Raw genomic sequence first — 24,983 nt, forward strand, 5'->3', positions numbered from 1 at the left:
CACACCTAGTTCTATTATACCCCGCACACCTAGTTCTATTATACCCCGCACACCTAGTTCTATACCCCGCACACCTAGTTCTATTATACCCCGCACACCTAGTTCTATTATACCCCGCACACCTAGTTCTATTATACCCCGCACACCTAGTTCTATTATACCCCGCACACCTAGTTCTATTATACCCCGCACACCTAGTTCTATACCCCGCACACCTAGTTCTATACCCCGCACACCTAGTTCTAAAAAAACGGTTTAAAAACGAACATTTCAAACAACAAAAAATACCTCCCCACTTCCCACACACCCCCCGCCAAACTATCTAAAAAAACGGTTTAAAAACGAACATTTCAAACAACAAAAAATACCTCCCCACTTCCCACACACCCCCCGCCAAACTATCTAAAAAAACGGTTTAAAAACGAACATTTCCACCACCATCCAACATAAACAACAATAAATACCCGCCTCCCGGCACTTGTATCGTCTTCTCCTCCCTCTCTTCACGTCCATGCTTCTGGTCCTGCACGCCTTCTCTTCAACTACCCTATTCCTCTCCGTATACTGCCTATTCCTCCCTCCTTTTCCCATCTGGTATATCACAGAATACTATCTCCACAGATATTTCTATAATATTCAGAGCATCTTCATCATTTTCAACTTTCTCGCATTTTTCGTAAATCTCACAACTTCGGCCCGCCGTTTCTCACGAACCACGTCCCACACGGCCAAACCACGTACATTCCCGCAATCAGCGTTTCTGACCACATCCATCACAGCATCAAACAGCCCACACCCAGCCAATATCTGGTACCAACCTCCACAACGTAAACCCTGTCGTACGCACTTCATCCGGCCATATCTCGCCAGCGGCCCCGGGCCACACGCCCGGACCACCACCACTGCACTCGCCGTGAAAAACTGCACCAGGGACCTGCTTCCTGTGGCCGTCCTGGTCGGCCCTCGTCCGGACATAACCGCTCGCACCGACCCTTATCGCCGGTCCCGGCCGTAACCTCATCTCCCCGGAAAAAAACTTTTCGCGCACCCCTTGCATGCTCTCGCATGCGCTTGCATCGCATCGCATGCACTTGCATAACGGTCGCGCGGCGCAAAATCGTCCGCGCAGAGCCTCCCGCGCCAAGCCTTCGCTTCGACAACCCATCTTCCCCACAACATACGTGGCCGCTCCGCCCATTACATGCCCACCAGCGCATGATACTCCCGGATCATACGGGCTCCAAGAACATCCTCCCCCCACAAACAGCACTCGGATATCACGACTAGACCGGTCTCGGGGCAGCATTCCCAGAACTGCACGAGTTACAGCCCATACTCCACACCTGTTTAGATACAGAGTTACAGCACTTCAGGCACCACCTGCCACACAGACCACGTTCACGTCTCCGACACAAACCTATCGAACCGTATCTTTTACTGGCACAGGAAACGTCTGAACGTCTTCTCCTCAACTACAAACGGTCCATGGTATCTTCTCATCCGACTAGAGCATTCATTCAACACATGATTAACCATGTAATCACCCACAGCCACTACTTGGCGTGACCAGGTATCTAGCATCTGGCCACAATTGTCCACAATTGTCCACAATTGTCCACAATTGCCAACAACAGAACCTTCCTCATCCATTAGAACTTAGCTCCATTCATTCAAACTATACCTCCTGCAAATACAGGGACTGTCTGAACTTCCTCTTCTCAATTAAAACACACCCAACAGCTTGAACAAACCTTTCCTTTGATTGATATTACACGGAAAGATACAGCAAACAAGAACTGGCAGTACTTCAAACATATCTTGTACTGGAATAAACACTTATATTTCGGGATAGTCAAGCCTAATGCAACGACTTCATCCATTTCCACTATCCATCTGAAAGACTACAAACTTTTCTCAATGTAGAACGAGATTCCCGGCATCGTTGGTTCATTGACAAAATACATAGAACAGGCTGTACATCAGACAGGCTGCACATTCTCGAACACACTCGGGGAATTCAATCTCGTCCTCATGCAAACCCCATCATGCTGAAAAGAAAATTCTTATCGTAGATCCTGGCCATCGGCTCGTCCGGAATATCGCAGATAACACTTTTGACAGAACTCATTTTGATCCTAACAGAACTCATTCTGATCCTAACAGAACTCATTCTGATCTTCTGGTCCATCTCGTCCATCACAGCCAGCCATCTACTCACCTCATACCCTGGCACAGGAAACGTCTGAACGTACTCTCCTCAATCACAACGGCCCACGGCTCTCTGCTCGACCTCTTTTCAACCAGTATCATCAAGAGAACAATCAACAAAGAACAACATGCATGTTCCAACGGCCAATATCTGCGGACCTGATACAACTGCCACAGTCCCATCCACCGTCCAGCTACAGACTCCACATCTAGCCCAAACTACTTCTTCTCTTCAACTACAAAATAACTTCAACAGGCTCAAACATCTACCACTCTGCTAGTCTGCTAGTCTGCTAGTCCTGTTACACATTTCAACAGCAACCAATCCAACTAGCCTGGGACTGTTCTCACAACTGCCACTGGTAAATTAGCTTCGTCTACTTCTATACTCAGCTGCAATCCGTCTGCTTATACCACCGGTCAACTCATACCCCGGTCTACTCATACCCCGGTCTAGCAATAACCTGAACGTCATTTCCTCAACTACCTCTTCTATCTCAGCCAATCATCTACTCGACTCATATCCTGGCACAGGAAACGTCTGAACGTATTCTCCTCAACTACAGCATGGTACAGCGATTGTTTCTTTTTCAACTGACATCATCAACCTAACCTGCATTTCCTTCAATTGCTTGCTTAAAGATCAAAAACAGACACACCAGCATCATTTATTCGAGACTTGCAATTGGACAAAACATTGTGAAATTACTGCTGACTAGAATACTTCATTTCAATAAAAGACTTCGGGTCTATTGAATCATACTACAGCTGGTCCACACATCACTTGAACATCTCATCACTTTCCCTAGACTATACTGGAACATAATCTGACAACTCTCATGTATCCGTCTTTACATGCAAGCGCTGACTCGTCTGAATACATACCCTGACCCAGCAAATATCCGGACCTCTTCTCCTCAGCTACAGTTATTTCAACATATTGTTCCTTTGAACTCGTCCTCTCATATACACTACGGCAATAACTTCTGTGGCTAACCGCCCGAAAAGTTCGATATCTAGCGGATCTTACATCGACCTTCGGCAAGACAATCAAATAGAACACTATATCAAACGAGTACTCTGTCTAGAGTATCTGAACGTCTCCTCCTCATCTGTCTCAGACATCTGAACTCTCGTCATTTTTCTAAACAATTTATCATTCACCAAGCTCAGCAACTAGAAATATTCTCTAGTTAAATAGCTACAAACTCAAGTTTTACTGGCCAGCTGGGTTCTGCCCAGGTCCACAAAATGCTCGAATTGCTTCTCTGCAAACACAACAGAGTACAGGCTTCTCAATTTTCAATTCTAAATTATAGCATGTCTGTCCAGCTAACGAACACCCGCCCTATCAATTGCCGACTCAACGACAAATCAGGCCTAATATCAAGTCTCTCATTAGTTCGTAATCAGTAAACAAACATTTCAACTACCAGTCTCCGTCCAATACCTGAACGTTTCTTACCAGCTATCTTCTCCCTAACTCGCCAGTGGCTAGCATCAAAGACCATCCAGATTGTACAGTTGATTTACTTCGATAACTCCAGCAAAACAAAACATAACTGCCTCTTCAATATAGCACTGTTTCTGTAAACTACTTGTACACTATCGAACTGAGGAAGGCCTGAACTTATCTTCTTCCACTACTGGCACTGGCCATTTGTACGTATCCGTTCCTAACGATCCCCATAGTCACATTCTGAATTAGACAGTCCTTGTGAACCAGACGGATAAATGGTCCGCTGATCTTCATGGGAACCTATTGCTGATCCACTGGTTGTGAATAAATGTCTTTCCAGTCCCTCATAACCAGCAGAATATACCATGGATTGAGCTCTGAACTACTACTTGATCGCTTCAACCGTCGAATAGTGTGCTGATAACTTCCTCTTGCATGTAGTGTTCAATCACAGACTATACTTGAATCTTTTTATCGGACATCCACTCAATTCAGTTGCCAAGAATTCACATTCATCTATTAACATCATCAGCTGATCTGAGTTCAATTTCCAGTGGTAATATTCTAAGCATTAACAGGTCAATTGCGTGGACAACTCTCCCGGTACCCCCTGTCCAGCCTGTCACAACAACAGACAGCCATCTGGCTGCCACATTACTGTCACTGCTGTTTCTATTGTACGTCTCCCAATGCTCAAGGCAGGATTGTCTTCTAGCTGTCTTCAAATGAGTCTCTTGATCCAGACAGGACAACATTGTGACCACATCATTAACGGTGTCAAAGACACTCCCATGATAATCGCAATATTCACTTGTACTGTAGACTGTCCATTGTAGTGTGTGCTGCTTTAATGGACTACTATTCTTCTTAGCTCCAGTCCAGCAAGAACACCGACCACATACCGTCAGAAAACAGGAAACGGAAAAATCGTCGAAAATTCCCCCTCCGGCAAGCTCGCCGGCCCGATTTTTTCCCCATACTAATCACGAAAGGGTCGTTTTCGAGCAGCGCTCTCACGAGAGGCGCCTCTTGATTTCGGCATTTTTCACGAGAGGGTGTTTCGCTAACAAACGTTTTTCACAAAAGACCCCTTTTGCCATACTGGAGCGAGAATTCCCATATTAGTAGCAAACACAGTCGGCTTCGATGCCCGACATTGAGTTGTGGACGGCAAAGAACAGATCCTGGTTGGTCAAAAACCGCTCGTCCAGGTTGTACTTCTTCATCATTTCCTCATCCGGCTTTCTGAAGACCTTGGTCTTGGTGTTTTCCTGAACAATTCTCTTGGTATGAGGACACTCGTACCTGATAACGGTACCGGTAGGATAGGTCTCCCAGTCGTCGTACAGCTCCTTGATGTAGCTAATCAACGGGATCTTGTCCGCAATCTCCTTCTTGTAGGGAGTGACCACACACTTCTTCGTGTGGTCGACAATCAACCCTTCGATAATATCAAATCTCTTGCTTGCTAGAATGTTTTGTTCTTCAGACATCTTTGGTTCGGTGGTGTTCCTCCTGATTCGGTGTCACCATGAACACAAGTAGAAGATAACCGTAGTAGACAAGACATGCAATAATGAGCTAGCTCAAGTACTGGACACAGTATCTCCATCGTAGACGGTTGTCCAGAATGTGGGCCAATTGTTGGCGAAAAGGCTGGTCAAAACACCCGTCGAAAGGCTGTACAAGGGGCTGGTTTGGCGAGGATCAGCACCCAGCCATCAACATGATGCAGGGAGGCTTGCGTTCGGTATTTTGTATGATGCCATGCCACTATTCGGTGTATATATCAGTACAAGTGTCTCGAGTACTGGATGTAACAGAATATATAAACTATACAGTCGTAGGCCATTTCCAGCCTTTGCCAAGTCCAGATCCCAATGATGCAATCAGAACAACGTGGGTTCCATGTGCTGACACACATCACTTGAGTCTCAGGAATGTCATTGTCAATGGTGTGTTCTAATCATCAACAGATCAATTGCGTGGACGACTAAGAACTGCTTGGACAACTTCCCGGTCTACATTCCCCTGTCCAGCCTGTCACAACAACAGACAGCCACCTGGCTGCCACATTACTGTCACTGCTGTTTCTATTGTACGTCTCCCAATGCTCAAGGCAGTATTGTCTTCTAGCTGTCTTCAAATGAGCCTCTTGATCCACACAGGACAACAACCTTGTGGCCACATCATTAACGGTGTCAAAGACACTCCCATGATAATCGCAATATTCACTTGTACTGTAGACTGTCCATTGTAGTGTGTGCTGCTTTAATGGACTACTATTCTTCTTAGCTCCAGTCCAGCAAGAACACCGACCACATACCGTCAGAAAACAGGAAACGGAAAAATCGTCGAAAATTCCCCCTCCGGCAAGCTCGCCGGCCCGATTTTTTCCCCATACTAATCACAAAAGGGTCGTTTTCGAGCAGCGCTCTCACGAGAGGGGCCTCTTGATTTCGGCATTTTTCACGAGAGGGTGTTTCGCTAACAAACGTTTTTCACAAAAGACCCCTTTTGCCATACTGGAGCGAGAATTCCCATATTAGTAGCCATGTGGATCTCGTAGCCCTCGAGCACAATTCACATCATACTGGAGTTGAGAAACTTTGTAAAGCACTCATTCAAAAGTTTGATGTTGAGTTTTGCAATAATTTGGAAAAACCCAAGCTGCGCCAGTGGAAGTGACATTATCTTTGCCAAATCAAAGAGGACCGCAAACTAAGGCGGCGCAAAATACTCCCGTTCCCTAACCGGAAACTAGAGTTATTTAGATTAGCTCTCATAATCATTCTGTTTACGTGGCTATCAATGGTAGAGAGGTGCAATTGAAGTTCTCTTGATTGAAATATGGCAGATTTGGTGTCACACGAGCAATGGTTCATTTGTTTAACTACAAACCGTTAGACAGTTCAATAATACAAATCAGCGCATGGATCATCGATGGATGCTGGTGATGGGCAGTAATCACTTAAATAAGATTCGGAAAAGCTATCTCTACATGAACCTGACCTCAGGGTGGTAGTATAGTGGGCATCTCCAATAAGCACGCTTGATGTCCTTCCATACCGAATCAGGGGAATCATCGTTTTCCTGTAGAGTAGTTACAGGTGCCTTCATCGTTTTGAACTCAACAGACATGCCGTAGTTAGATAAATCTAAGTCCACCACCTTTTTGTACACCTCATAGCACACTAGACGGTCGGCGCCTAAACCGTTGAAAAAAGAAAAGACTCCAGTTGGCTTCAAAAGTCCCACCACAACATCAAAAAGGTCATTTACCATATCCTCATAATGTTCACTAAATGTATCGTAGTATATTCCGTCGAAAAACACGCCCTTGGTGAGCAAGTCTGGTAAGGTCTCTTGTCATTTACCTTCCAAGACGACAACTCCTGGCTTTTCATACCACCCTTCTTCCTTCATCTTTCTCAAAACATCTGGGTGTGCCTCACATATGTAATGCTTGGTGGGCCTCTTTTCCTGAATCATGGTATCGATGATCCCCATCCCGAAGCCTATGTTAAGGATGTTGATGTCATTTGGGTCTTCAATAGATTTGAACAGAGATTCGGAGCCAGCCTTCATTAATTCATCTTCCCACTGCATCATTACTCCGTCAGCACCTTCTTTTGTAACCAGAGCACCATTTTTGTATTCTAATTCAGTGTTCAAATAGGTGTCTGTTGCCCCTGCAGGACCATTGTACATTTCCTGAACAATTTCAACAGCCTTGGCTGCTTCGCCACTTTCTTTGTTTTGCTCGGTGCTCAACTTTGTTTCGTCAACCAATTCAGGCACGTCATCCTCTTCCGCAACTTCAGAGAACTCATCAGCGGGATCATCCAAAAACTCCACATTAGGGTCGTTCAACTTACGCAACAAAACTTCCGCACGTACACCAGAGTCAACACAGCTGTCCCAGTATTTTGATCCGTGTAGTCCCCGCCTCAATAGTACACACGCAGGTGTTTCTTGCTTATCGTTGAGCAAACACCATCCTGCTCCATTTAGCCAGAGTTGTTCCATCATTTCCAAAACGACGGATTCTTCTTCTTCGTTCAGGTCCTTCGGCACATGTTCACAAATCAAATGCATTGGAGTAGTGTTGCTCTCAGCTTCTTTTTCGACGCCGTGTTCGTAGTTGTAGGCCTCTTCCGTGGTGTATGTAGCTGGAATCCCCGCTTTCAAATATGCCTTCAATGGCACCAAGTATTCTTCCCTCGTAATGGGGCGATTTTTGAAATAACAAAGCTCATGCAAATCAGACATTATGGGCTTACCGCTTTATTTTTTTCTACACGGGTTCTTGAAGTCGATATATCATTCAATGCCTAGTCTACAATCTGGAAGCTGTTGATGACGATAACATTCAAGTAAATTTGAAAATTTTCACTTTCCTAATCGGTACACTCTCTGCACAGCCAGAAGCATCATTCTGATGTGTAATAAGGAGGGCAGGGAATAGGAGATAGAATCTGAGATCGAGAAGTATAACAAGCGGAAAGAATATTCTGTCGCCTTTCAAATGTTTCGTAAGTGCTCGTTACTGATTTTGAAAGTCTACTGGAGTTAATTTAAGAGCACGACAGCCATAATAAGATCGTTACTGGGGACGCCACAAGGCTGTTCTACAGTCTTTCCCATAGTCCAATACTTATCAAACATAGCTGCTAATATACTCTACCTGTCTCAGAACTAGCCGTAAAGTATGACAGGTTTGCAATGGAGAACAATAAGAAAGGTAATACCTCCGCCTAATCAGCTACCGCAAATGGCAAGATAACGTAAAAAGGCTTCGGCAAACTTTTCCGCGGACAAACTGTGGAGCGTTTCTTATCAGCCACTATATAAAGAAGCTGTGTAGACCTCCGAAGTACATGACATTGGCATAAGCAGGCGGTTCAAACGCTGATTTCGGTTGGCAGTTCCTCTTTTACCAAATAAGAAAAAATGACTACCCAAACAGCTGTGCATGCAGCTTTGAAGCTGCAGCCTGTGGAAACACGGAAAGAAGAAAAGCAAGAAAATGTTAACTTGAGAGGATACAACACAGAAGTTAAAGACGGAGTCAATAACATTGCTATGGGTATTTATAAACATCCATACAGACTTCCAAAAATCACCGATCCATTTATCAAAAGAGAATGGCTGTTGAATTTAATGGCAGGAGCTTTCCGGGTTTTTGCGAGAAAGGGGTTTTGCGAAGGTCCCGCTGGACACATTTCTGTGAGAGACCCGATTGATCCAGACACTTTCTGGATCAACCCTCTAGCAGTTCATTTTTCTCTTTTGACTCCCCAGCATATGGTTCATGTTGATGAGTATGGGAATGTCATTGGCGGAAACAGAGCAACAATTAATGCTGCTGGTTTCAAGATCCATTCAACTATTCATAAAGCCCGACCCGACGTAAACGCAATATGTCATGTTCACTCGAGAGCTGGTAAGTAATTTTCCGCCCTTGGAAGTCATTTGGATATGCTCAATCAGGACGCATGCATTTTCTACAAAAATCATACAGTGTATAACGACTTTGGTGGGGTAGTTTTAGAATCCCAGGAGGCTAAACATATTGCCGAAGCGATGGGCCCGACCAACCGAGTTATTATTCTGAAAAACCATGGATTGTTGACAGCTGGCACAAATGTTGGAGAGGCCGCCTATCTGCTCTGTTTAATGGATACTTATTGTGAGGTTCAAATGCAAGTAGACTCTGTTCAACCCTCCGGGAGATACAGAAGAGATGTCATCCCTGACCAAGAGGCAAAGTACACCTACGAAATGACAGCCAGCGCCGAAAACTTGTATAGTTCATTTTGTGCAGATTATGAAGTTGAAGTTGTTGCTTCCAATGGTGCAATTACTTCTGCCACCTCTTATCATACTGATTAAGTGATGTATAGAAGATCCATATAATTGATTAAACAAAAAATTAGCTAAATATTCAAAAAGCAATAATTGTAAACTTTGAAAATTGCTTCGGTGCCAAAAATTCTCCTCGAAGATCAATGATAGTGTCTCTTGTACCCTCCGTGTTGGCCACGGTGTCCCCAGCCTTTAGTTTTAAACCCCCTATGGTGATGGTGATGCATTGGTCTCAGTGCACAAGAATCTCCGTAAGTAACATCCCTATTCGGCTTTTTCCACTCGGAACTCAAGCAGAGGACCTTCTCCTGGACTTCCCACACCCTAGTACATCCTTCTAAATCAATCTTCCTTCTCACAAAGTGAGGTAAACCATGGATATATTTTGCCACTACCCCATGATTGTTCAGCTCTCCGCAGCATTGAGCTCTGAGCTTTTCAAACTTACTGTTGTAATCTGAAAATGTCGTGCTTGGTTCCCATCTTAATTCAAAAAACTGATCAAGATAGTAGCGAGTATCCTTGTCAGGGTTCTTGTGGTATTCAGTTTTCATTTTTTCCTTAAACTCATCCCAGCTTAAATCTTTTAACTTGCGTCCTGCTTTTTCTTCTAGGCCTAGCCAATGTTTAGTATCACCATCCACCGCAAGAATGACAAAACTGGTCTTAAGATCTTCTGAAACGTTGAAAACTTTAAAACCTAGTTCAAGTCTCAAAAGCCAGGTTTCCAGTAAACTGCTCCTTTCAATGGGGCTCAAAAACTCTCCGTTTTCATCTTGCAAACCGTTAAATTTTTGTTTTTCCAAAAATGAGATTAAGTTCAAGTCAACAAATTCACTGTCATAGCCGAGATCTTCACTCTCCCAGTCTGGGGTAGCCGGAGAAGACATATCTGCTTATATGACGACTTACTTCTCCAAACGTTATCAAAAAGAGGTAATTCCCCTCAAAAAAAAAGAGATAAGAACTCTTTGGCAGCATAGATGGAAACCTTAGAAAGAGGCTGATAAAAGCTTATCAGGGGCAAATTTCGTGCTTTTAGAATGATGAAATCTGGATCTTATCGGGTTTTAATGTTGAGGCTGTGCTGCTAAAGCTTGAGTCTAAACTTGAAAGCGATGGCAGGTCAACTTTTTGAGAAAACGACGATCGTCCAGTAACTGGTTGATCCATACCTGTGTTGGCAGATTCCAAAAAGTTCAGACCAACTCAAACCAGCATCCACACAGCTGTTAGTCAAAGACACAATGTGCTTTTTAAATTGGCCAAAAATATTATTGATGCATGGCAGCCTTTGTCAGCCGTAAAAGCCTCTTAAGCGGTTTCATGTTTTGTGGATGTAAGCTGATACTAATATGATTGGCATCTGCAAAAAATGCTACCCCGCTTCAATTAGTTCTAAATTCTGAGCACCCAGAACGTATACGATAAAGTACTAATCGAGGTTATTAAATAACATTATTAAGTCTTGTTATCCCAGTTATTTCACTGGTAATGAGTTCTTAAAATCATCACTTCCTACTTTTTCTAGCTCAGAAGTTGAATCAGTTATCGTAATGCTGTAATCAAACTCAAAAAAAGCCTAGGCTAGATAGATTACTACATATCAAAAAATACTTCTATCTATTAAATTGTGATTACCACTTCTATCAAAAGCTGTTCCGCCTGAACTTTTATGGTAAGACTTTATCCAGTTGTTCTGCAGTCATACAGTGGAGAAAAGCGTCAGCCACTGTCATGGTAGCTATATCAGTTGCTGGACATATTTAAGTGAGTAAAAATGCGGGAACCCTGACTGTTATTGGGGAATCCGCATAGCCGTGACACTAGGGGTAATATAATGAAAGTAAACATTACGCTAGCCATCTATGTTCTAGTCTCAGGTCATTTACCTGCTTGCATGTGGGAATCAATAATTTCTTTTACAGAACAATAGTGCCTACTTCTTTGAAAAACTTGATTGGGATAAAGAGAGTAAACTGGTGAAAATATCATCGTTCCCATTAACTCAGACCAAATAATGCGCAATTAACCTTAATCCCAGTCTACTTTAATACCAAAGTTATAAAAGCTGATAAATACAAAACAGTTGCCGACCTAATTGGAATCTAAATATAGAAAAAGCTATGTCTAGTAATTGGATTCCCTAGTCTTCATTCACATTAATGTCACTCCACTCAAAATTAAACTTAAGTAACTGGGCCACAAAGCAGAGAAACAATAAAATCGGTACTTCCAATAGGGGGCCAAATGTTGCAGCAATAGACTGGTCACTACCTGATCCATATATAGATATTGCAATAGCCAAACTCAATTCAAAATTGTTTGACGCTGCTGTAAAAGTCTGAGTTATTATTTCAGAATAGTTTGCAGAGCAGCCTTTGCTTACTGTTCTTGATCCATTGGCTACTTCTTCCTCACATCCGCAAAGTAAAGCTTCTTTTTCGTCATCCTCATCCTCAAAGGCCTCCAAATTTGGAGCAGTTCTTCCCAATAGCCATCTCAGCAAGAAAAACGTACCAAACCAGGTTATGGTAAAATAAACGATCAATGGAACAAAACAGCGAAGAGCTGTACGGATATCTTTTATGAAAGAATAGCCTCTTTCAATAAAAATCACAATAATTGTATATATCAATCCAATAAAGGCCCATGGTGAGATAAATGGTAAAACTTTTTTTTCAAACCGTTGAATACCGATGGTCAGAGATGCCAAAAGTCGAATGATTAAGCCAAAACCCAAGGGCACACCTAAAAAGAAAGCCACACTCTTAGCCACTAATGAATATGAGATAGCGTTGGAAGAGTCCTTGTGATATTCACCTGTTATGACATAACAAAAAAATATCTGATAGGGAGCATACAACACGATCTGTAAAACACTATTGAGTAGAACTAATATAGCACACAAATTCGCATCACCCCCAGCAATATTGTTCCAAACTAACACCATAGCGATGCATCTTGCTAGACCAATCATGATGATACCAATACGATATTCAGGTTTGTCAAATAATGTCAACCAGGCCAAACCAAACATCAAGAATGGACAAACTATCCAATTTAAGATTAACGATATTACTATGTGATTTAGGTATTTCTTCTGCAGAATCAGCCTGTGAAACTTTTCCCATTCAACTTTGCATAATGGGGGAATCATCATCACAATAAGACCCACTGCTAGAGGTACAGAAACACCCACAACTTCGACCCCATCAAATGCTCTCCTGGAACTTGGTACAAAAACTGAGAGCAGAACGCCTAACACAATTGCCAAAATTATTGCAACAGGTAGAATCTTATCAGTAATCGATAAACTGGACCATGCCCGACGTAGTGCGTTTTCTTTCAGAAAAATCATCCTAGCAAGTGTAGATGCTTACTTGGAACCTAATGGCTCGATGGATTATGTTAGTAATTTGGCTTGGGGTACTGTACCGCTCCATGATCCTCCGTGTGAAATATTCAAAACTTTTATATCATTTTGGAAAAAGTGGGCATCAACCGCTGGCCGCGATTAGTAATAATTAAGCTAAATTGGGTGCCACGTGCGCGGTATATATTGTGAGATATATTCATAAGTGAAGCGTCGATAGTCTTGCTTTATGAAATGATAAAAGATAAAGGGCAAAAGAAAAATTCTTTTTTAGGAAATAATGAACTTTCCTTTGATATTTTAAATATGTTAAGTGAAGAGATATCATAACTATAATTAATTGATACTTCTTATTCTATATATATATATGGAAATTTCAGATTACTATGTAAAATGCCCGGATTGACGATTTTTTTGTATGGCGTGCTCGGATTGACGAATGCGTTTTGCATGGTATGGGCGGATTGAAGATTCTGACGCTCGTCAATCCGGGAAGCACTGATTTGTAGTGGGGGGATTGTGTGAAATCGTTCAGTCTGAGGCCAGACAGGGGGGTTTCTGCGTTCAGAGAGTTCTTGAAATCTCTGTGAGCTTATGTGATGGTTTGTTACGGATATTAGAGGAGTCGTGGGATATTTAGAGCAAACCTTTCAACACTACAATCTGCATGTTCTTTCCATTTCTTGGACTATGAAGCGGAAGATCGTATATGGTTGGAAGCAAGGCTGAGCACATGGAAGAAAGATACAACACTTCTTGTCATTACATTGTGCTGTTGCAGCTTAAAGAGCAAAAAAGCGTAGGGTAGAGGAAAGACCGAAACTGTACCGTCTAAAACAAGCGAAGCGGGTTGAAATGTTCGGGTCAACTGTGATTGTGAGTGTCGAAGGACTTGTATATAAAGAGTTGAAGCATGAGAAGTGGAAGTACTGCTTGCCCTGTCTTGAAGTATCAAAACAATAAGACGATAAGATCAATCAATGTTTTGTGGGTCGCACGGCTTATCAAGGCTTATATTCAGGGCAACACGCGGTCGGAGCACAGACGATACGTGCATAGGACTGGTAGGACTCCAACAATAGGCATCGCCTTATGTTGCATGGATTGGATAAGGCAGAGCGTCTTATTTTCAAGCCGGCTTGTTGTGTATAGATGTGCTCCAAGGTGCTACCCCTGTTGGGGGTGCACTCATGGTGGAGAAGATTGAAAACACTCTGTTTGTAGTCAACTTCTGCTCTTTCAAGACCCGGACTAGCAACACTGTTGTGCTGAAAGTATACCCTTGGATACTTGCTATTGTTGGTACATCCTAAAAAGCAGATACCAAACTAGTGTTGTTGCAGCTTAGACTCTCTGCGGGTAAGACATGTCAAACTTTCCGTTGCTTGTTTATGAGGTAATCACAAATACTTTGCAAAGTATTTGTTTCTCAGCAAAAATTTCTTTCGTTTTCAATGGTACTAACATATCGAAAATCAAAAAGATGTCTTTACGCCCTGAACCTTCCCAGTCACATCCTGCTTGATGCTTTCGACATCTAACTTGCCTATACTGTTGCCAACCAGCCATTGCAGTTGTTACGTTATGTAACCATCTTCTTGATTAATGCCCCAACCTATAGACTCAGAAAAAAAAACATGCTTTGAGTCCCTTGGAACGATGATTTGCTGGCTCTTCATCAACACCTACTGCAAGAAAAAATATAGATACATGACACAACTTAATAATATACTTGTTCAAAGCCCTAAGTAGGAGATTTGAAACAGACACCCTTGCAGGAATATAAGTCAAAATACTATGCCTATCTGGAATGATAACACCAGCACATAAAGGATTTGGAATAGTTTTTCTCTAAGAGTTCATCAATCCTCAAAGAATTCTCAAGTTGGGGTCGTGCTTTTTGGAGTTGTTCATGACAGCCATGTTTCGGTTGACATTACTCACATCGAAAGTTTGACCAAGTAGCTAGATAATTTAGTAACGCCAAACTGGAAACCAGCAATGTCTAAGTGAAAAATAGATAACAGTACTTCAACTAAATGTTTATCAGTAAGGAAAAGCTTGGGTGAATCGGAGAACCTCATGCAAAACGAGATTGTCAACCCGCACGTTTCTGTTAAAATACATAAAGTTTGACTAACATATAGTGATCTCTATATGTATATTTTTTGTTTAAGATTCGGTTATTCAATATTCTATACAATATCTTCTTGCTGCAATCTAGCTATTCTATCATGAATATCCATTTTCTCTTAATTTTTGTTACCTCATTAAAACAACTTATATGACTTCTGGTAACACATAACTCTATAAAAGAGAAAACCTCTCATGTTTATACCCCTGGACCTCTGCTATATTAACAGATTTCAGGTTAATTATGCCAAATCCTCATACGGATCTTTTCGTTGTCTTTCAATGCCATACGTTTCGTTATCTTTTATATTTTAACGTATTTCATTATTTACGGCTTCCTTTACCTAGCTCTTAATGACATTCGACATCTTGTCTCAAGAATTAATTCCTTTTAGAGTACACCTTTTTAACAAACTTAGGAGAAGATATCATATAAAATACTTTATACAACTGATTCACAAATTATAAGCACACGGCTAAAAAAATTATTTGCTAAAGCTCATGTGCTTTACATTTTACAATCTGCAGTAAATACAGTGAGAATGGACTTGGAATTCACGGCTTCGCTGTTATTCAGATATATCAAAGCTCCGTATCTAAATCAATATGCCGCGGCCAAACATGTTCTTAGTCATATCAATGGTGCACTCTGTTTGAGACTATCTCTACGAAAAGCATGAGTTTGCCCTTGGCTGGCTACTGTGATTTGTTTTGGATTGTACTAATGCAGACAGAAACTCTATCACGGCTTACGTCTGCAATGCTAGAAAATAAGGCTGCGGGGCGGAAGTTTACCAAACAACAGACAGTGGCATCATCATTCACTGAAGCCGAATACATGATGCTGGGTTATGCTGTAAAAGAATTACTTAGGTTGACTCAATTACGGAAACACATTGGGCTCAAAATGAACAATGCCGCTTGTAATTTTAGAGGCAATAAAGGATACAGAATGCTATGATCACATAAGGCTCATCATCACAGAATCAGACAATTTATATCAAGCGTCAATTACGCCGGCATAAAATTTCAGGAGAACTTTGTGGAATGGGTTCAATCGGAACCAAAAACATGGTCACTGACTTGCTAACTAAATGTTTGATCAAGTTCAAATCATGAGTTTATTGGCTAGGTTCGTTTATTGAATGTTACTACGATATTCAGCTTGGGGTGAGGTATTGAAATAATAGGCCGAAGACTGATAAGAATCCAGATAGATAGCGAAACGAGCGACATTGAGAGATCAGAGAAAACGATATATAGAGCATTGTTATTGATGATAGGATCTGCATTAAGACACAGCATTGAGTTAAACTAAAATGGTAAAATTAGCCGACTTGCAAAGGTTTTAAATGTTAGAGGTTTCTACTCGTATATTTTGTTTGAATTAGTACTTGTAGAAAATACATAAGCTGTAGCTCATGAACAACAAAGTATCAAAAAAAAATAGCAATACTACGATGGATGTTCGATAGAATATTCAGACTTCAGCACTTGATAAATATAATTTTTCAAAGAACTTAGACTTAATGAATTTAAAATTCAGCTTATTTGTGGTGGCTCGTTGTGTTTGTATTAAATTTATTTAATGTGGTAAAGAAGATAAACAAAACTTTGGGAGGCTTGGCAGAAAAATATTCGTCACTTGAAAATTTTTCCTTTCCAGAAGATCACCAAGGAAGAAATTAAAAAATCAACCAGCTTCTATTATATATGTTGAGACGGGTATTTTCATCTGATAAATATTATTCTATCCCCATTATCATAAAAGCAGAGTTTTTTTTTCGAATAAAAACCGTCTAATTTGTTCAGAAGAAATTGGTTACTGAAAGTTCTCAACTTCATATGTTTGAGCAGTGTGGATTGTTAGCCCCCGTTTCGGACTGTCTTTTCTTTAAGAGAGTTAAAAGTTTTCCATACAAACTCTTAGACTCTGGTTCAAACTCATATATTACTAAGGATGCACCTTCGAATAGGAGAATTACACTCATGACATCTAGAAAGTATAACACGCGTAGCCTCTTGTAACACTTGAGTTTATGCTCAGTTCGTAAACCTTCTTCGATTCCGTATTGTTCTTTTTCTCATAATACTCTTCTAATTTCTTTTGATGGCTCTCTCGCCATTTTCGAGTAATAAAGCAAAGGAAACCTACTGCGAATTCTCCAGGGATTGCCATCTGGTTCATTTTCCATTATTCCAACCAACAGTGGAAACCAATCAGCCAAAAAATGTTGAATCATCGTTATCAAAAACAGCAAGACAAAGAAGATTTGTTCAATTTTGTGCTTTGACCAAAAGGGGCAATACGTGAGCAGCAGAAAAAGTAACCAAATTAGAAGCTTATTGGTGTTCCTTGTCTTGCACATCCCGATTTGAAACAGAATTCATTCTTATCATTTTGAATATATTCTGTCGGTTCGAATTCAAATCGGTATTCCATGAACTATATAAAGTAATATTAATTTCGGGGCAATATGCGTCCTTTTAAATCATGTTAAATACTAAAGTAAATTTCGTATCTTTTTCTCGCAGAGTGTTTCATTGCCGCCAGGATACTGTTTGCCAGCTCAGCAGTTCAAAATAGTACTGTTGTAGGGAAAAATGGAGCAAAAAATGGTGAAACTTGGAGTTAGCATGAGACAGGACGCTGGAGCTCCCCCAATTATGTTTTGCAACTGAAAATGTTGTTCCTTCCGACGGTTGTGAGAATGGAATTTTAAAAAAGAAATCAGTGGGTGCTGAGGTGAATTTTTACAGAATAGAAAATGGCACTGCTACATTTTCAACAAAAGAAGAGCACAGAAGGAAATGCCATATACAGAAAGAGGTCTTGATACTTTTGGGACTGTTTTTTGGGAGCAGTGGGTTTTTAGTAGGTGTCGCTTTCATTAAAATGTACTGCGAAAACAGATTAAAAAAGGCAAAATTATAAGCTACCCGAACTGTAAACTTAGAGCGACATTGCTAAGTTACAATGGTTGAAATTTGATGAAAGATTGCAGCTGTTGGCTCTTCATTTGCCATCTTTTTTTTAATAATACAGCACAAGTTTTTCAAGAGCTCATGAAGTAACTGCTTTATTCGAAAATGAATTTACGGTTTATCCAACTGCAAAATTTCAAACTAAGAAAAAACGCTGAATGAATTTTTGTTATGGCTAATGAAGGATTTATTTAAATATGTTTTTATGATTAATTTTGTCCCTTAATTCTTGGTTATATTCACCTCTTTTTATAGCAATTGAAGTTTTGAGGAACTGTTCCAAAGAAAGTTAATCCATTCTATCTGAAAGCTTTGTCTTGGCATCAGAACATTTATAAGGCGGAACTGAAGCGCACCAATGACTTCGTAATTATCAATTTTAAGCCAGCTTCACATTATTTCGTGGAAAATAGTTTAGAATATGTCAATGAGGTGAAACATGCTGTGATCAGTCTCCAGTTTGCACGCACAGGCTAAGTAGTTTAAGAGGAAAGAGTCAGGGATTAGGTAATTCAGGTAGAAGGTACGCAACGGTCTCTTCTACATAATCGGCCTTGCTGAGATGACAGCGTTGTTGGGGCATACCAAAGGGTTCTTTGCCTGCGGTGTGTTGTAACTTTGAGAAAATGCAGGAGCTTTCAAAAAAACACTTTCTTGAGGTTTCGGCTCCGAACGAAATAAGAGCTCTGGGTCACGGCGTGCGGTCGGCGGACACGCTGATAGAAAAAGTGATGCGGCAGTTCAATCTTTTCGAAGGGATAAGTCAAAAGCTCTCTTCTGTTTTCGCCAAACGAAATAATTTCAATGAAAACGAGCGGTGGATACGTGGTTCAAATGGAGGTAAGTGGGGAGGATAGAGATTGGGTAAATTTAATCTTTGGGTTAATATGCCGAAGCTGATTGGGATCTAAATAAAGAAATGCCGTACATGTTGAGATAAGGTGTTGGTGCAAGCAAAGAAACACCCGACATCGGAAGATAAGGATAAAGATCTGTGAAAATTCGACTAATATGGGAATTCTCGCTCCAGTACGGCAAGAGAGATCTAAAGTGAAAATCAATTTGTTAATGAAAGGGTCTAATGAGAAAAATCGAAGAGAAAAATCGAAAAACGCTAGACCCCTAACGTGAGAGCGCAATTTAAAAGACACCCTCTTTATTGTGATTGGTATGCAGGAAAAAATCGGGTCTGTGGGCTCGCCGGCGGGGAATTCTGGGCGTTTTCTCTGTTTCTTCTTGTCTCATGGTATGCCGAAATTGGCTTTTCCTAAACTGAGGTTTGGAAAGATTCCGGTCCATTCAGAGCAGACTACAACGGATATTCTATAGTACAGCTGAACATGCTATTACAAACCTGAGAGTGTGTTTAGCATGAACAGAGCTGCAGCAGCGGCTGGCTCTTTGTTTAGATAAGACATCTGATTGATTAAACGATTCTTCCTGACCATTAGAAAGTGACAGTCGCAACAGCAGTGACAGCGATGTGGCATCCAGGCGGCTGTTTGTTCTTGTGACAATTTTGTGCAACAACAACAGAAACCAGGGGATGAGGATAGTTGTCTTGCAAGTTGTAGTGACAGTAGTCTACGCAGCCGATGTGTTCAAAGCACTGAGTGCAATCATTGGCAACTGTACTCGGATCTAACCAGCTTGTCAGTAGATAAACCCTATTTTGTACCAATTAATCGGTTAGATGTATATATACTTAGCGAAGGCTGAAAAAAGCCTATCATTGAGTAGTTCGTATGTTCTGCCACATCCAGTACTCCAGACGCTTTTGTAAAGATGTATCCGTCGGATACTACAACAAGATCGAACCGAATACTAAAAACAAGCCTCCATGTAGCGCGTTGATGGCTGGGTTACGATTGTTGGCTCAGTCATCCTCTTCGTCAGTATCTCGACCGCTTTCTGTGATAGTTATATTGCGTAAAGGACATGGGCTAGGCTGCTATTGCAAAAATTCTCCCCAGGCACAGTGTCCTCATCATGACCATAAAAAAATAGAACCAATAGCAGCGTTACCGAAACAAAGATATCTGAAGAACACAGCATTTAAAAAGTAAGAGATTTGAAATAATCGAGGGGTTTTTCTTCTATCACCAAGAAATGTATGGCCACTCCCTACAGAAAGGAGCTTGCCGACGAGATTCCTTTGATTAGCTACATCAAGGAGCCACATGATGACTGGAAACCTATCCTAACGTACTGTGTCGGATAAAATGTCCTCAGACCAAGATAACTGTTCAGGAAAACACCGAGGTCAAGGTCCTCATAAAGCCGGATTAAGAAATGATGAAAAAACACAACCTGGATGACTGGTTTCTGACCAACCAGGATCTGTTCTTTACTGTCCATAACCCCATGTCGGACATTGAAGCTGACCGTACTTGCATCAAGTTTCCCTGCAACAAACACGTCTACTTGTTCACCAAGTTTCGTGAGAATGACACTCCATGTTCTTTGCCTACAGAGGCTGCGACGGAATCAGCACTGGCACGAACCTACCACCGGTCTGACCACCTACTTCGAGCTCAATGATTTCAGATCCTGGCTCAAGAAGGAGTACTTTCCTGACGACTCCATTGTCTATGCAGTGGAAATCAAGTTGATAATGTACTACCTATTCTTTCATTTTGTGTCAAAGGAGCACTTGATGAGCTTGGACGTTGCCAGCACAGGCACTATGGTCGTTGTGACTGCTATGTCTAGCCATGCCGTCGGTATCTTCGACAGATACCTAACGTTCTGGAACACTGCATATTTCTACTTACTGAACGTCGGAAAGTACCAGAATGCGGTCGAGATGAATAAGGAGATTGTTGACAAGATCAAGGTTCTTAGAGATAGCGTTGGGGATGCTACAGACAAGCAGGCCTATATAATCTATGCCCGGTTAGAGGATAAAGCCAGGCTTCTGGCAGAAATCATGGTCCTGATGATAAACGATCATGCTTTTTTCTCTTTTCCTATCAAGGCGCCTGTGTTGGACGAAACTGGAACTGAGACATTACCAGTACTGTGTCAAGATATTCAAGTTATACTAGCTGTTCATCGAGGACTTGCCCATGATACCAACGGCAAACGAGCTCCAAGGGAGTTCCCGAAAGCGTTCGAAGGAGAGAGGGGATACCAACCGCTGAAGAACTTCAGTGCTGTGTACGCCATAATTCTCGAAAAGCGGGACAACTACACTGACACCATGGCCAGGATATTAACATCGGCTTTGTGATGGTTAATGTGATGGTTAACGGGTCTGTTTTCACCCCGCAAATCATCTCAAACTTGAGCAAGAAGCTCAAGGGAGAATATTTTGCAAATATCTAAAGTTAAATGAAGTTTTTTACTCAAGTGTTTTCATTAGAGAAAAATATTTTAATGAAAATATATTAATGAAAATACTATTGACCAATTATAGGCAGGCATTACAAATGCATTATGTCTCAAAGGAAAGTTTTTTTATTCATTCCCAGAATGAATTGAGTCCTGTATTTTGAATCATATATTTAAAGCTTCTCTCAAGGCTACGTCAAGTCTTTCTCTGTTGAGTATCGGATGTTGTCTCTGGACTAATCCTCCATCTACTATAGTTGCTACAGCTGATGGCACAAATGGTAGCATAACAGCATCAGGATGATATGTTGCTTGTCCGAAGTCGACATGGACATTGGACCAAACGTCTGAATACATACGTTTAAGCCTTCCAAATCAGAATCGTTTAAATTTATACTGTCGCTTTCTGTGGTAAGCATCAGAGAACTTTCTCAGTCAAATTAAATTCTAATGGTATGGAAACTAGATCTTGAGTGCAGTTTATGAGTGCTGTCGCAACCGTGGCATTTACAATAACCTGTACCAAAACCGTTTCAAAATGTTTCCTCCAAGTAAGACTACTATAAATGCAAAATATATTTAATATATATGAAGATTATTTAAGCTAGAAACTTTTACTTGCAGTATCGACTTAAACTTTTTCAAATCTTGTTCAGTTTTTTATCAACGATCACTTCACCGTCTTCCTTAATGAATTCACTAAGCTGGGGAGTAGGAAGAATATCTAAGACAACCTCAGAAGGTCTACACAATCTTGTGCCTAGCTCTGTGACAACAAATGGACGATTTATCAAAATTGGATTCTTTAACATGGAGGAAATCAATTCCTCATCTGTCCAATGTGACTCTTCCAGTTTCAAAGTGTCATAAGGTTCCACGTTTTTCCGCATAGCGTCACGTACAGATAATCCCGAATCCTGAATCAAGCCAATGAGTTCCTCTCTTGAAGGCGGTGTTTTCAAGTATTCAATGATTACAGGTTCCTGTCCAGAATTGCGGATCATAGCAAGGGTGTTTCTAGAAGTACCGCAAGCGGGGTTGTGATATATTTTGATTGGTTGAGACATGGTTCGCTATAAGATAATTTGTCTACTATATTTATACAAGTTTACATGCATGTATAGACTAGAAGGTCATCTTACAACGTGCTTCAAAAAAGTTATTTGTGTTTCCGAGGCTACAAACACGATTGTGCTGTGAAGTTACGCGATTTCTGCAGGGAGGGAACAAGAATTTGGGAATTTTTTATTTTGCGGGTAAGGAGCAATAGACGCCGGTTTATGCTTTTTCAAGGTGGAGAGCTAGCTTAACTTGGAAACAAGATAAGGTAAAGCAAATCAGAACAATATTAAGTTAATAGCATGCAATTAACCTGATTTCATTTTCCTGTCAAAGAATCGTTTTAACGTTTGTGTCATAGAAAGCATTTGCAGGAATAATGAGTTCAGCTGAGACACAGAAAATGAAGTGCAACGGCATGGTAAATAATTGACTGTTACGATTCAACAGATTTAATAGCACTCCATGCTAAATTATTTAATAGCTGGGCCACAAAGCAGAAAGTTAATAAACTTGGTATTTCTAAAAGAGACCCAGTTGCTACTGCAATACACTGGCCACTCTCTGATAGTTATAGAGAAATAAATTGGCCTAGCTGGCTCAAATTTTTTGGCACTGTTGTGAAGTGTGGAATATTATCTCTAAATATTTTCCAACACAACGTTTATCTACATTATTTTGAAAAAATAAAATTTTGAAGGCAATCAGTTTATACCATAATTTGTGCAGCATTCGGCCAATCATTAATTCCATCGTGATTTAACATTTTGAGTAACTGATGAAATGTTTCTGGTGAGTTGAAACTTCCACGTGAACTTTGCTTTTTTAAATATTTTCGACTTCAAAGACTGATTTTCGCAAACCGGAAAGTTTTCTGAGTAACATGAATTTATCGTTCTGATTTTTTGTGATCCAAAGGATGGAGATTATTGACAACTGAAACTCTTTCCCTAAAATCAGTCAAAACCTTTGACACCTATGTTGGGGTCTAATGTGGAAGTCTAGCTATTCCAGTATGGATATCCATGGTTTCTTGTTTTTGTTACATAATTAAAACAACTTATATGGCTTCTAATAGCACATGATTCTACACATGGATAGGAGAGAACGCTGTTGAGATAAGATGTCGAATGCCATTAGGATCTAGATAAGAAATGCCGTACATGGTGAAATACGTTATCAAGATAAGAGATAACGAAAAATGCGGCATTGAAGGATAAGAAAAGGTCCGTATCAAGGTTCGGCATCAAGTAATCTAAAACCTGTTAAGATAACAGATGTCCCGAGAATATAAATAGGAGAGAAAATCTCTCCTATCTGTGTTTAGAATTACTACCTATTAGAATTCATATAAGTTGTTTTAACTAAGTAACGAGATTAAGATATAATGGATATTCACAGTAGAATAGCTAGACTTCAACAGGTTATGAGCCAATTTGCTCTCACCTGCCCTAGAGATGAGAGCTTGAAGCTTTCTTCGTCTATGAATTATCCTAAATGGAATAGCTACACTGCTATGCTCGTTGCTACTCAAGGTGCTGGCCTTGACATTTATTTTGCAACCGGAGATCTGATGCTATCTCCAACTGAACCGATAGATGAAAACTTAATGGTGCAGCTCCGGGTTGCCCTGAACAGTGCGATTCAAGTTGTTTTGCTGAATACTGTTTCCTCAAAAGTGTTGCTAAAGTATCAATCTGATAATGTGTTCGGATTTGATTTACTCTTGTTGATTAGACGTGATTACTCTCATGTGACATCACGTCAATTGTATGCGATGGTTAATAAAGCTTGTGATGCCTCGGTCAGTAAGTCTGCCGGTGATGAAAGTGCTCTGTCATTGTTCAGAGATATATGTGCTCATTTTAACCACTCCTCGGAAATTACCCAAGTGATGGGTTTATTTTACTTACGGATGTTTAGGTCCGACCAAGCGAATGCTCGAGTTTTAGATGTGTCAAATCCGAACATTACGCTGTCAGCGGTTGAGAATACTCTGCGGGATCTTGTTCCTACTACGCAGGGTTCCGTATTTGCGGCTACTTCCAAGAAGCCGTATGTGAATAGACAAAAGTGTTACAGATGCCAGAAACGAGGTCATGTTGCCAAAGATTGTCCAGCTACTGCTCCAGTTGCTGCTAACAATTCTAGCGGTAATACAGTAGCCCTTGTCAACTCCTCCTCCAAATCTATCTCCGGTATCTCTTGGGCAGTATTTAACTCAAGAGAAGGCTCAGTTGTGCCTAGTCCGAGCTATATTTTGGACTCTGGTGCTACACTTCACATCTCAAATGAGCGATCTCACTTTGCTAAGTTTACTCCGGCTTCTGGCTGCATTACTGGAATCTCATCTAATCCTCTGGTCGTTAAAGGTACTGGGACTATCCGCTTTGTGCACCCAGTAAGCTCAAAAGTTCTTACCGTGTCTGATGTTTGCTTTGTCCCTGATGCCACCCAAAACCTTATATCCATCAAAAAGGCCTCCAAATCTGGTTCATTTACTTTTTCTCATGAAGCGGTTCACTACCTATCCTCATCTGATGAAACGGCTAGTAAGATTGC

At 41.0% G+C, this 24,983-nt stretch overlaps 9 protein-coding genes across 9 annotated transcripts; 2 read left to right on the forward strand and 7 right to left on the reverse strand.

The window, feature by feature from the left end:
- Positions 1 to 1,796: 1,796 nt before the first annotated feature.
- PICMEDRAFT_17371 (hypothetical protein) lies at positions 1,797 to 2,206 on the reverse strand. Its single transcript, XM_019161575.1, has one exon. It carries the CDS (start codon positions 2,186 to 2,188, stop codon positions 2,030 to 2,032), a length of 159 nt encoding a protein of 52 aa, XP_019015953.1. The 5' UTR covers positions 2,189 to 2,206; the 3' UTR covers positions 1,797 to 2,029.
- A 2,582-nt stretch (positions 2,207 to 4,788) lies between these two features.
- PICMEDRAFT_73652 (hypothetical protein) lies at positions 4,789 to 5,160 on the reverse strand (the record flags this gene model as incomplete). Its single annotated transcript, XM_019164543.1, has 1 exon — positions 4,789 to 5,160. One exon carries the CDS (start codon positions 5,158 to 5,160, stop codon positions 4,789 to 4,791), a length of 372 nt encoding a protein of 123 aa, XP_019015954.1.
- A 1,504-nt stretch (positions 5,161 to 6,664) lies between these two features.
- Positions 6,665 to 7,939, reverse strand: PICMEDRAFT_12608 (hypothetical protein; the record flags this gene model as incomplete). The annotated part of the gene is made up of 2 exons (XM_019159951.1): positions 6,665 to 7,020; positions 7,045 to 7,939. 2 exons carry the CDS (start codon positions 7,937 to 7,939, stop codon positions 6,665 to 6,667), a joined length of 1,251 nt encoding a protein of 416 aa, XP_019015955.1.
- A 557-nt stretch (positions 7,940 to 8,496) lies between these two features.
- Positions 8,497 to 9,589, forward strand: PICMEDRAFT_68884 (hypothetical protein). Its single transcript, XM_019163510.1, has 2 exons — positions 8,497 to 9,117; positions 9,139 to 9,589. The coding sequence occupies exons 1-2, from the start codon at positions 8,621 to 8,623 to the stop codon at positions 9,560 to 9,562; spliced, it is 921 nt and encodes a 306-aa protein (XP_019015956.1). The 5' UTR covers positions 8,497 to 8,620; the 3' UTR covers positions 9,563 to 9,589.
- Positions 9,570 to 10,720, reverse strand: PICMEDRAFT_17374 (hypothetical protein). The gene has a single exon (XM_019161576.1). It carries the CDS (start codon positions 10,423 to 10,425, stop codon positions 9,676 to 9,678), a length of 750 nt encoding a protein of 249 aa, XP_019015957.1. The 5' UTR covers positions 10,426 to 10,720; the 3' UTR covers positions 9,570 to 9,675.
- Positions 10,721 to 11,681: 961 nt separating this feature from the next.
- Positions 11,682 to 12,896, reverse strand: PICMEDRAFT_73657 (hypothetical protein; the record flags this gene model as incomplete). The annotated part of the gene is made up of 1 exon (XM_019164544.1): positions 11,682 to 12,896. The coding sequence occupies one exon, from the start codon at positions 12,894 to 12,896 to the stop codon at positions 11,682 to 11,684; it is 1,215 nt and encodes a 404-aa protein (XP_019015958.1).
- Positions 12,897 to 17,040: 4,144 nt separating this feature from the next.
- Positions 17,041 to 17,232, reverse strand: PICMEDRAFT_59724 (hypothetical protein; the record flags this gene model as incomplete). The annotated part of the gene is made up of 1 exon (XM_019163385.1): positions 17,041 to 17,232. One exon carries the CDS (start codon positions 17,230 to 17,232, stop codon positions 17,041 to 17,043), a length of 192 nt encoding a protein of 63 aa, XP_019015959.1.
- Positions 17,233 to 20,475: 3,243 nt separating this feature from the next.
- PICMEDRAFT_78624 (hypothetical protein) lies at positions 20,476 to 21,261 on the forward strand (the record flags this gene model as incomplete). Its single annotated transcript, XM_019164963.1, has 1 exon — positions 20,476 to 21,261. The coding sequence occupies one exon, from the start codon at positions 20,476 to 20,478 to the stop codon at positions 21,259 to 21,261; it is 786 nt and encodes a 261-aa protein (XP_019015960.1).
- Positions 21,262 to 21,839: 578 nt separating this feature from the next.
- PICMEDRAFT_17377 (hypothetical protein) lies at positions 21,840 to 22,452 on the reverse strand. The gene has a single exon (XM_019161577.1). It carries the CDS (start codon positions 22,427 to 22,429, stop codon positions 22,004 to 22,006), a length of 426 nt encoding a protein of 141 aa, XP_019015961.1. The 5' UTR covers positions 22,430 to 22,452; the 3' UTR covers positions 21,840 to 22,003.
- Positions 22,453 to 24,983: the final 2,531 nt, after the last annotated feature.

Source organism: Pichia membranifaciens (genome assembly GCF_001661235.1).
Source record: "Pichia membranifaciens NRRL Y-2026 unplaced genomic scaffold PICMEscaffold_5, whole genome shotgun sequence".
Lineage (NCBI taxonomy): Eukaryota > Fungi > Ascomycota > Pichiomycetes > Pichiales > Pichiaceae > Pichia > Pichia membranifaciens.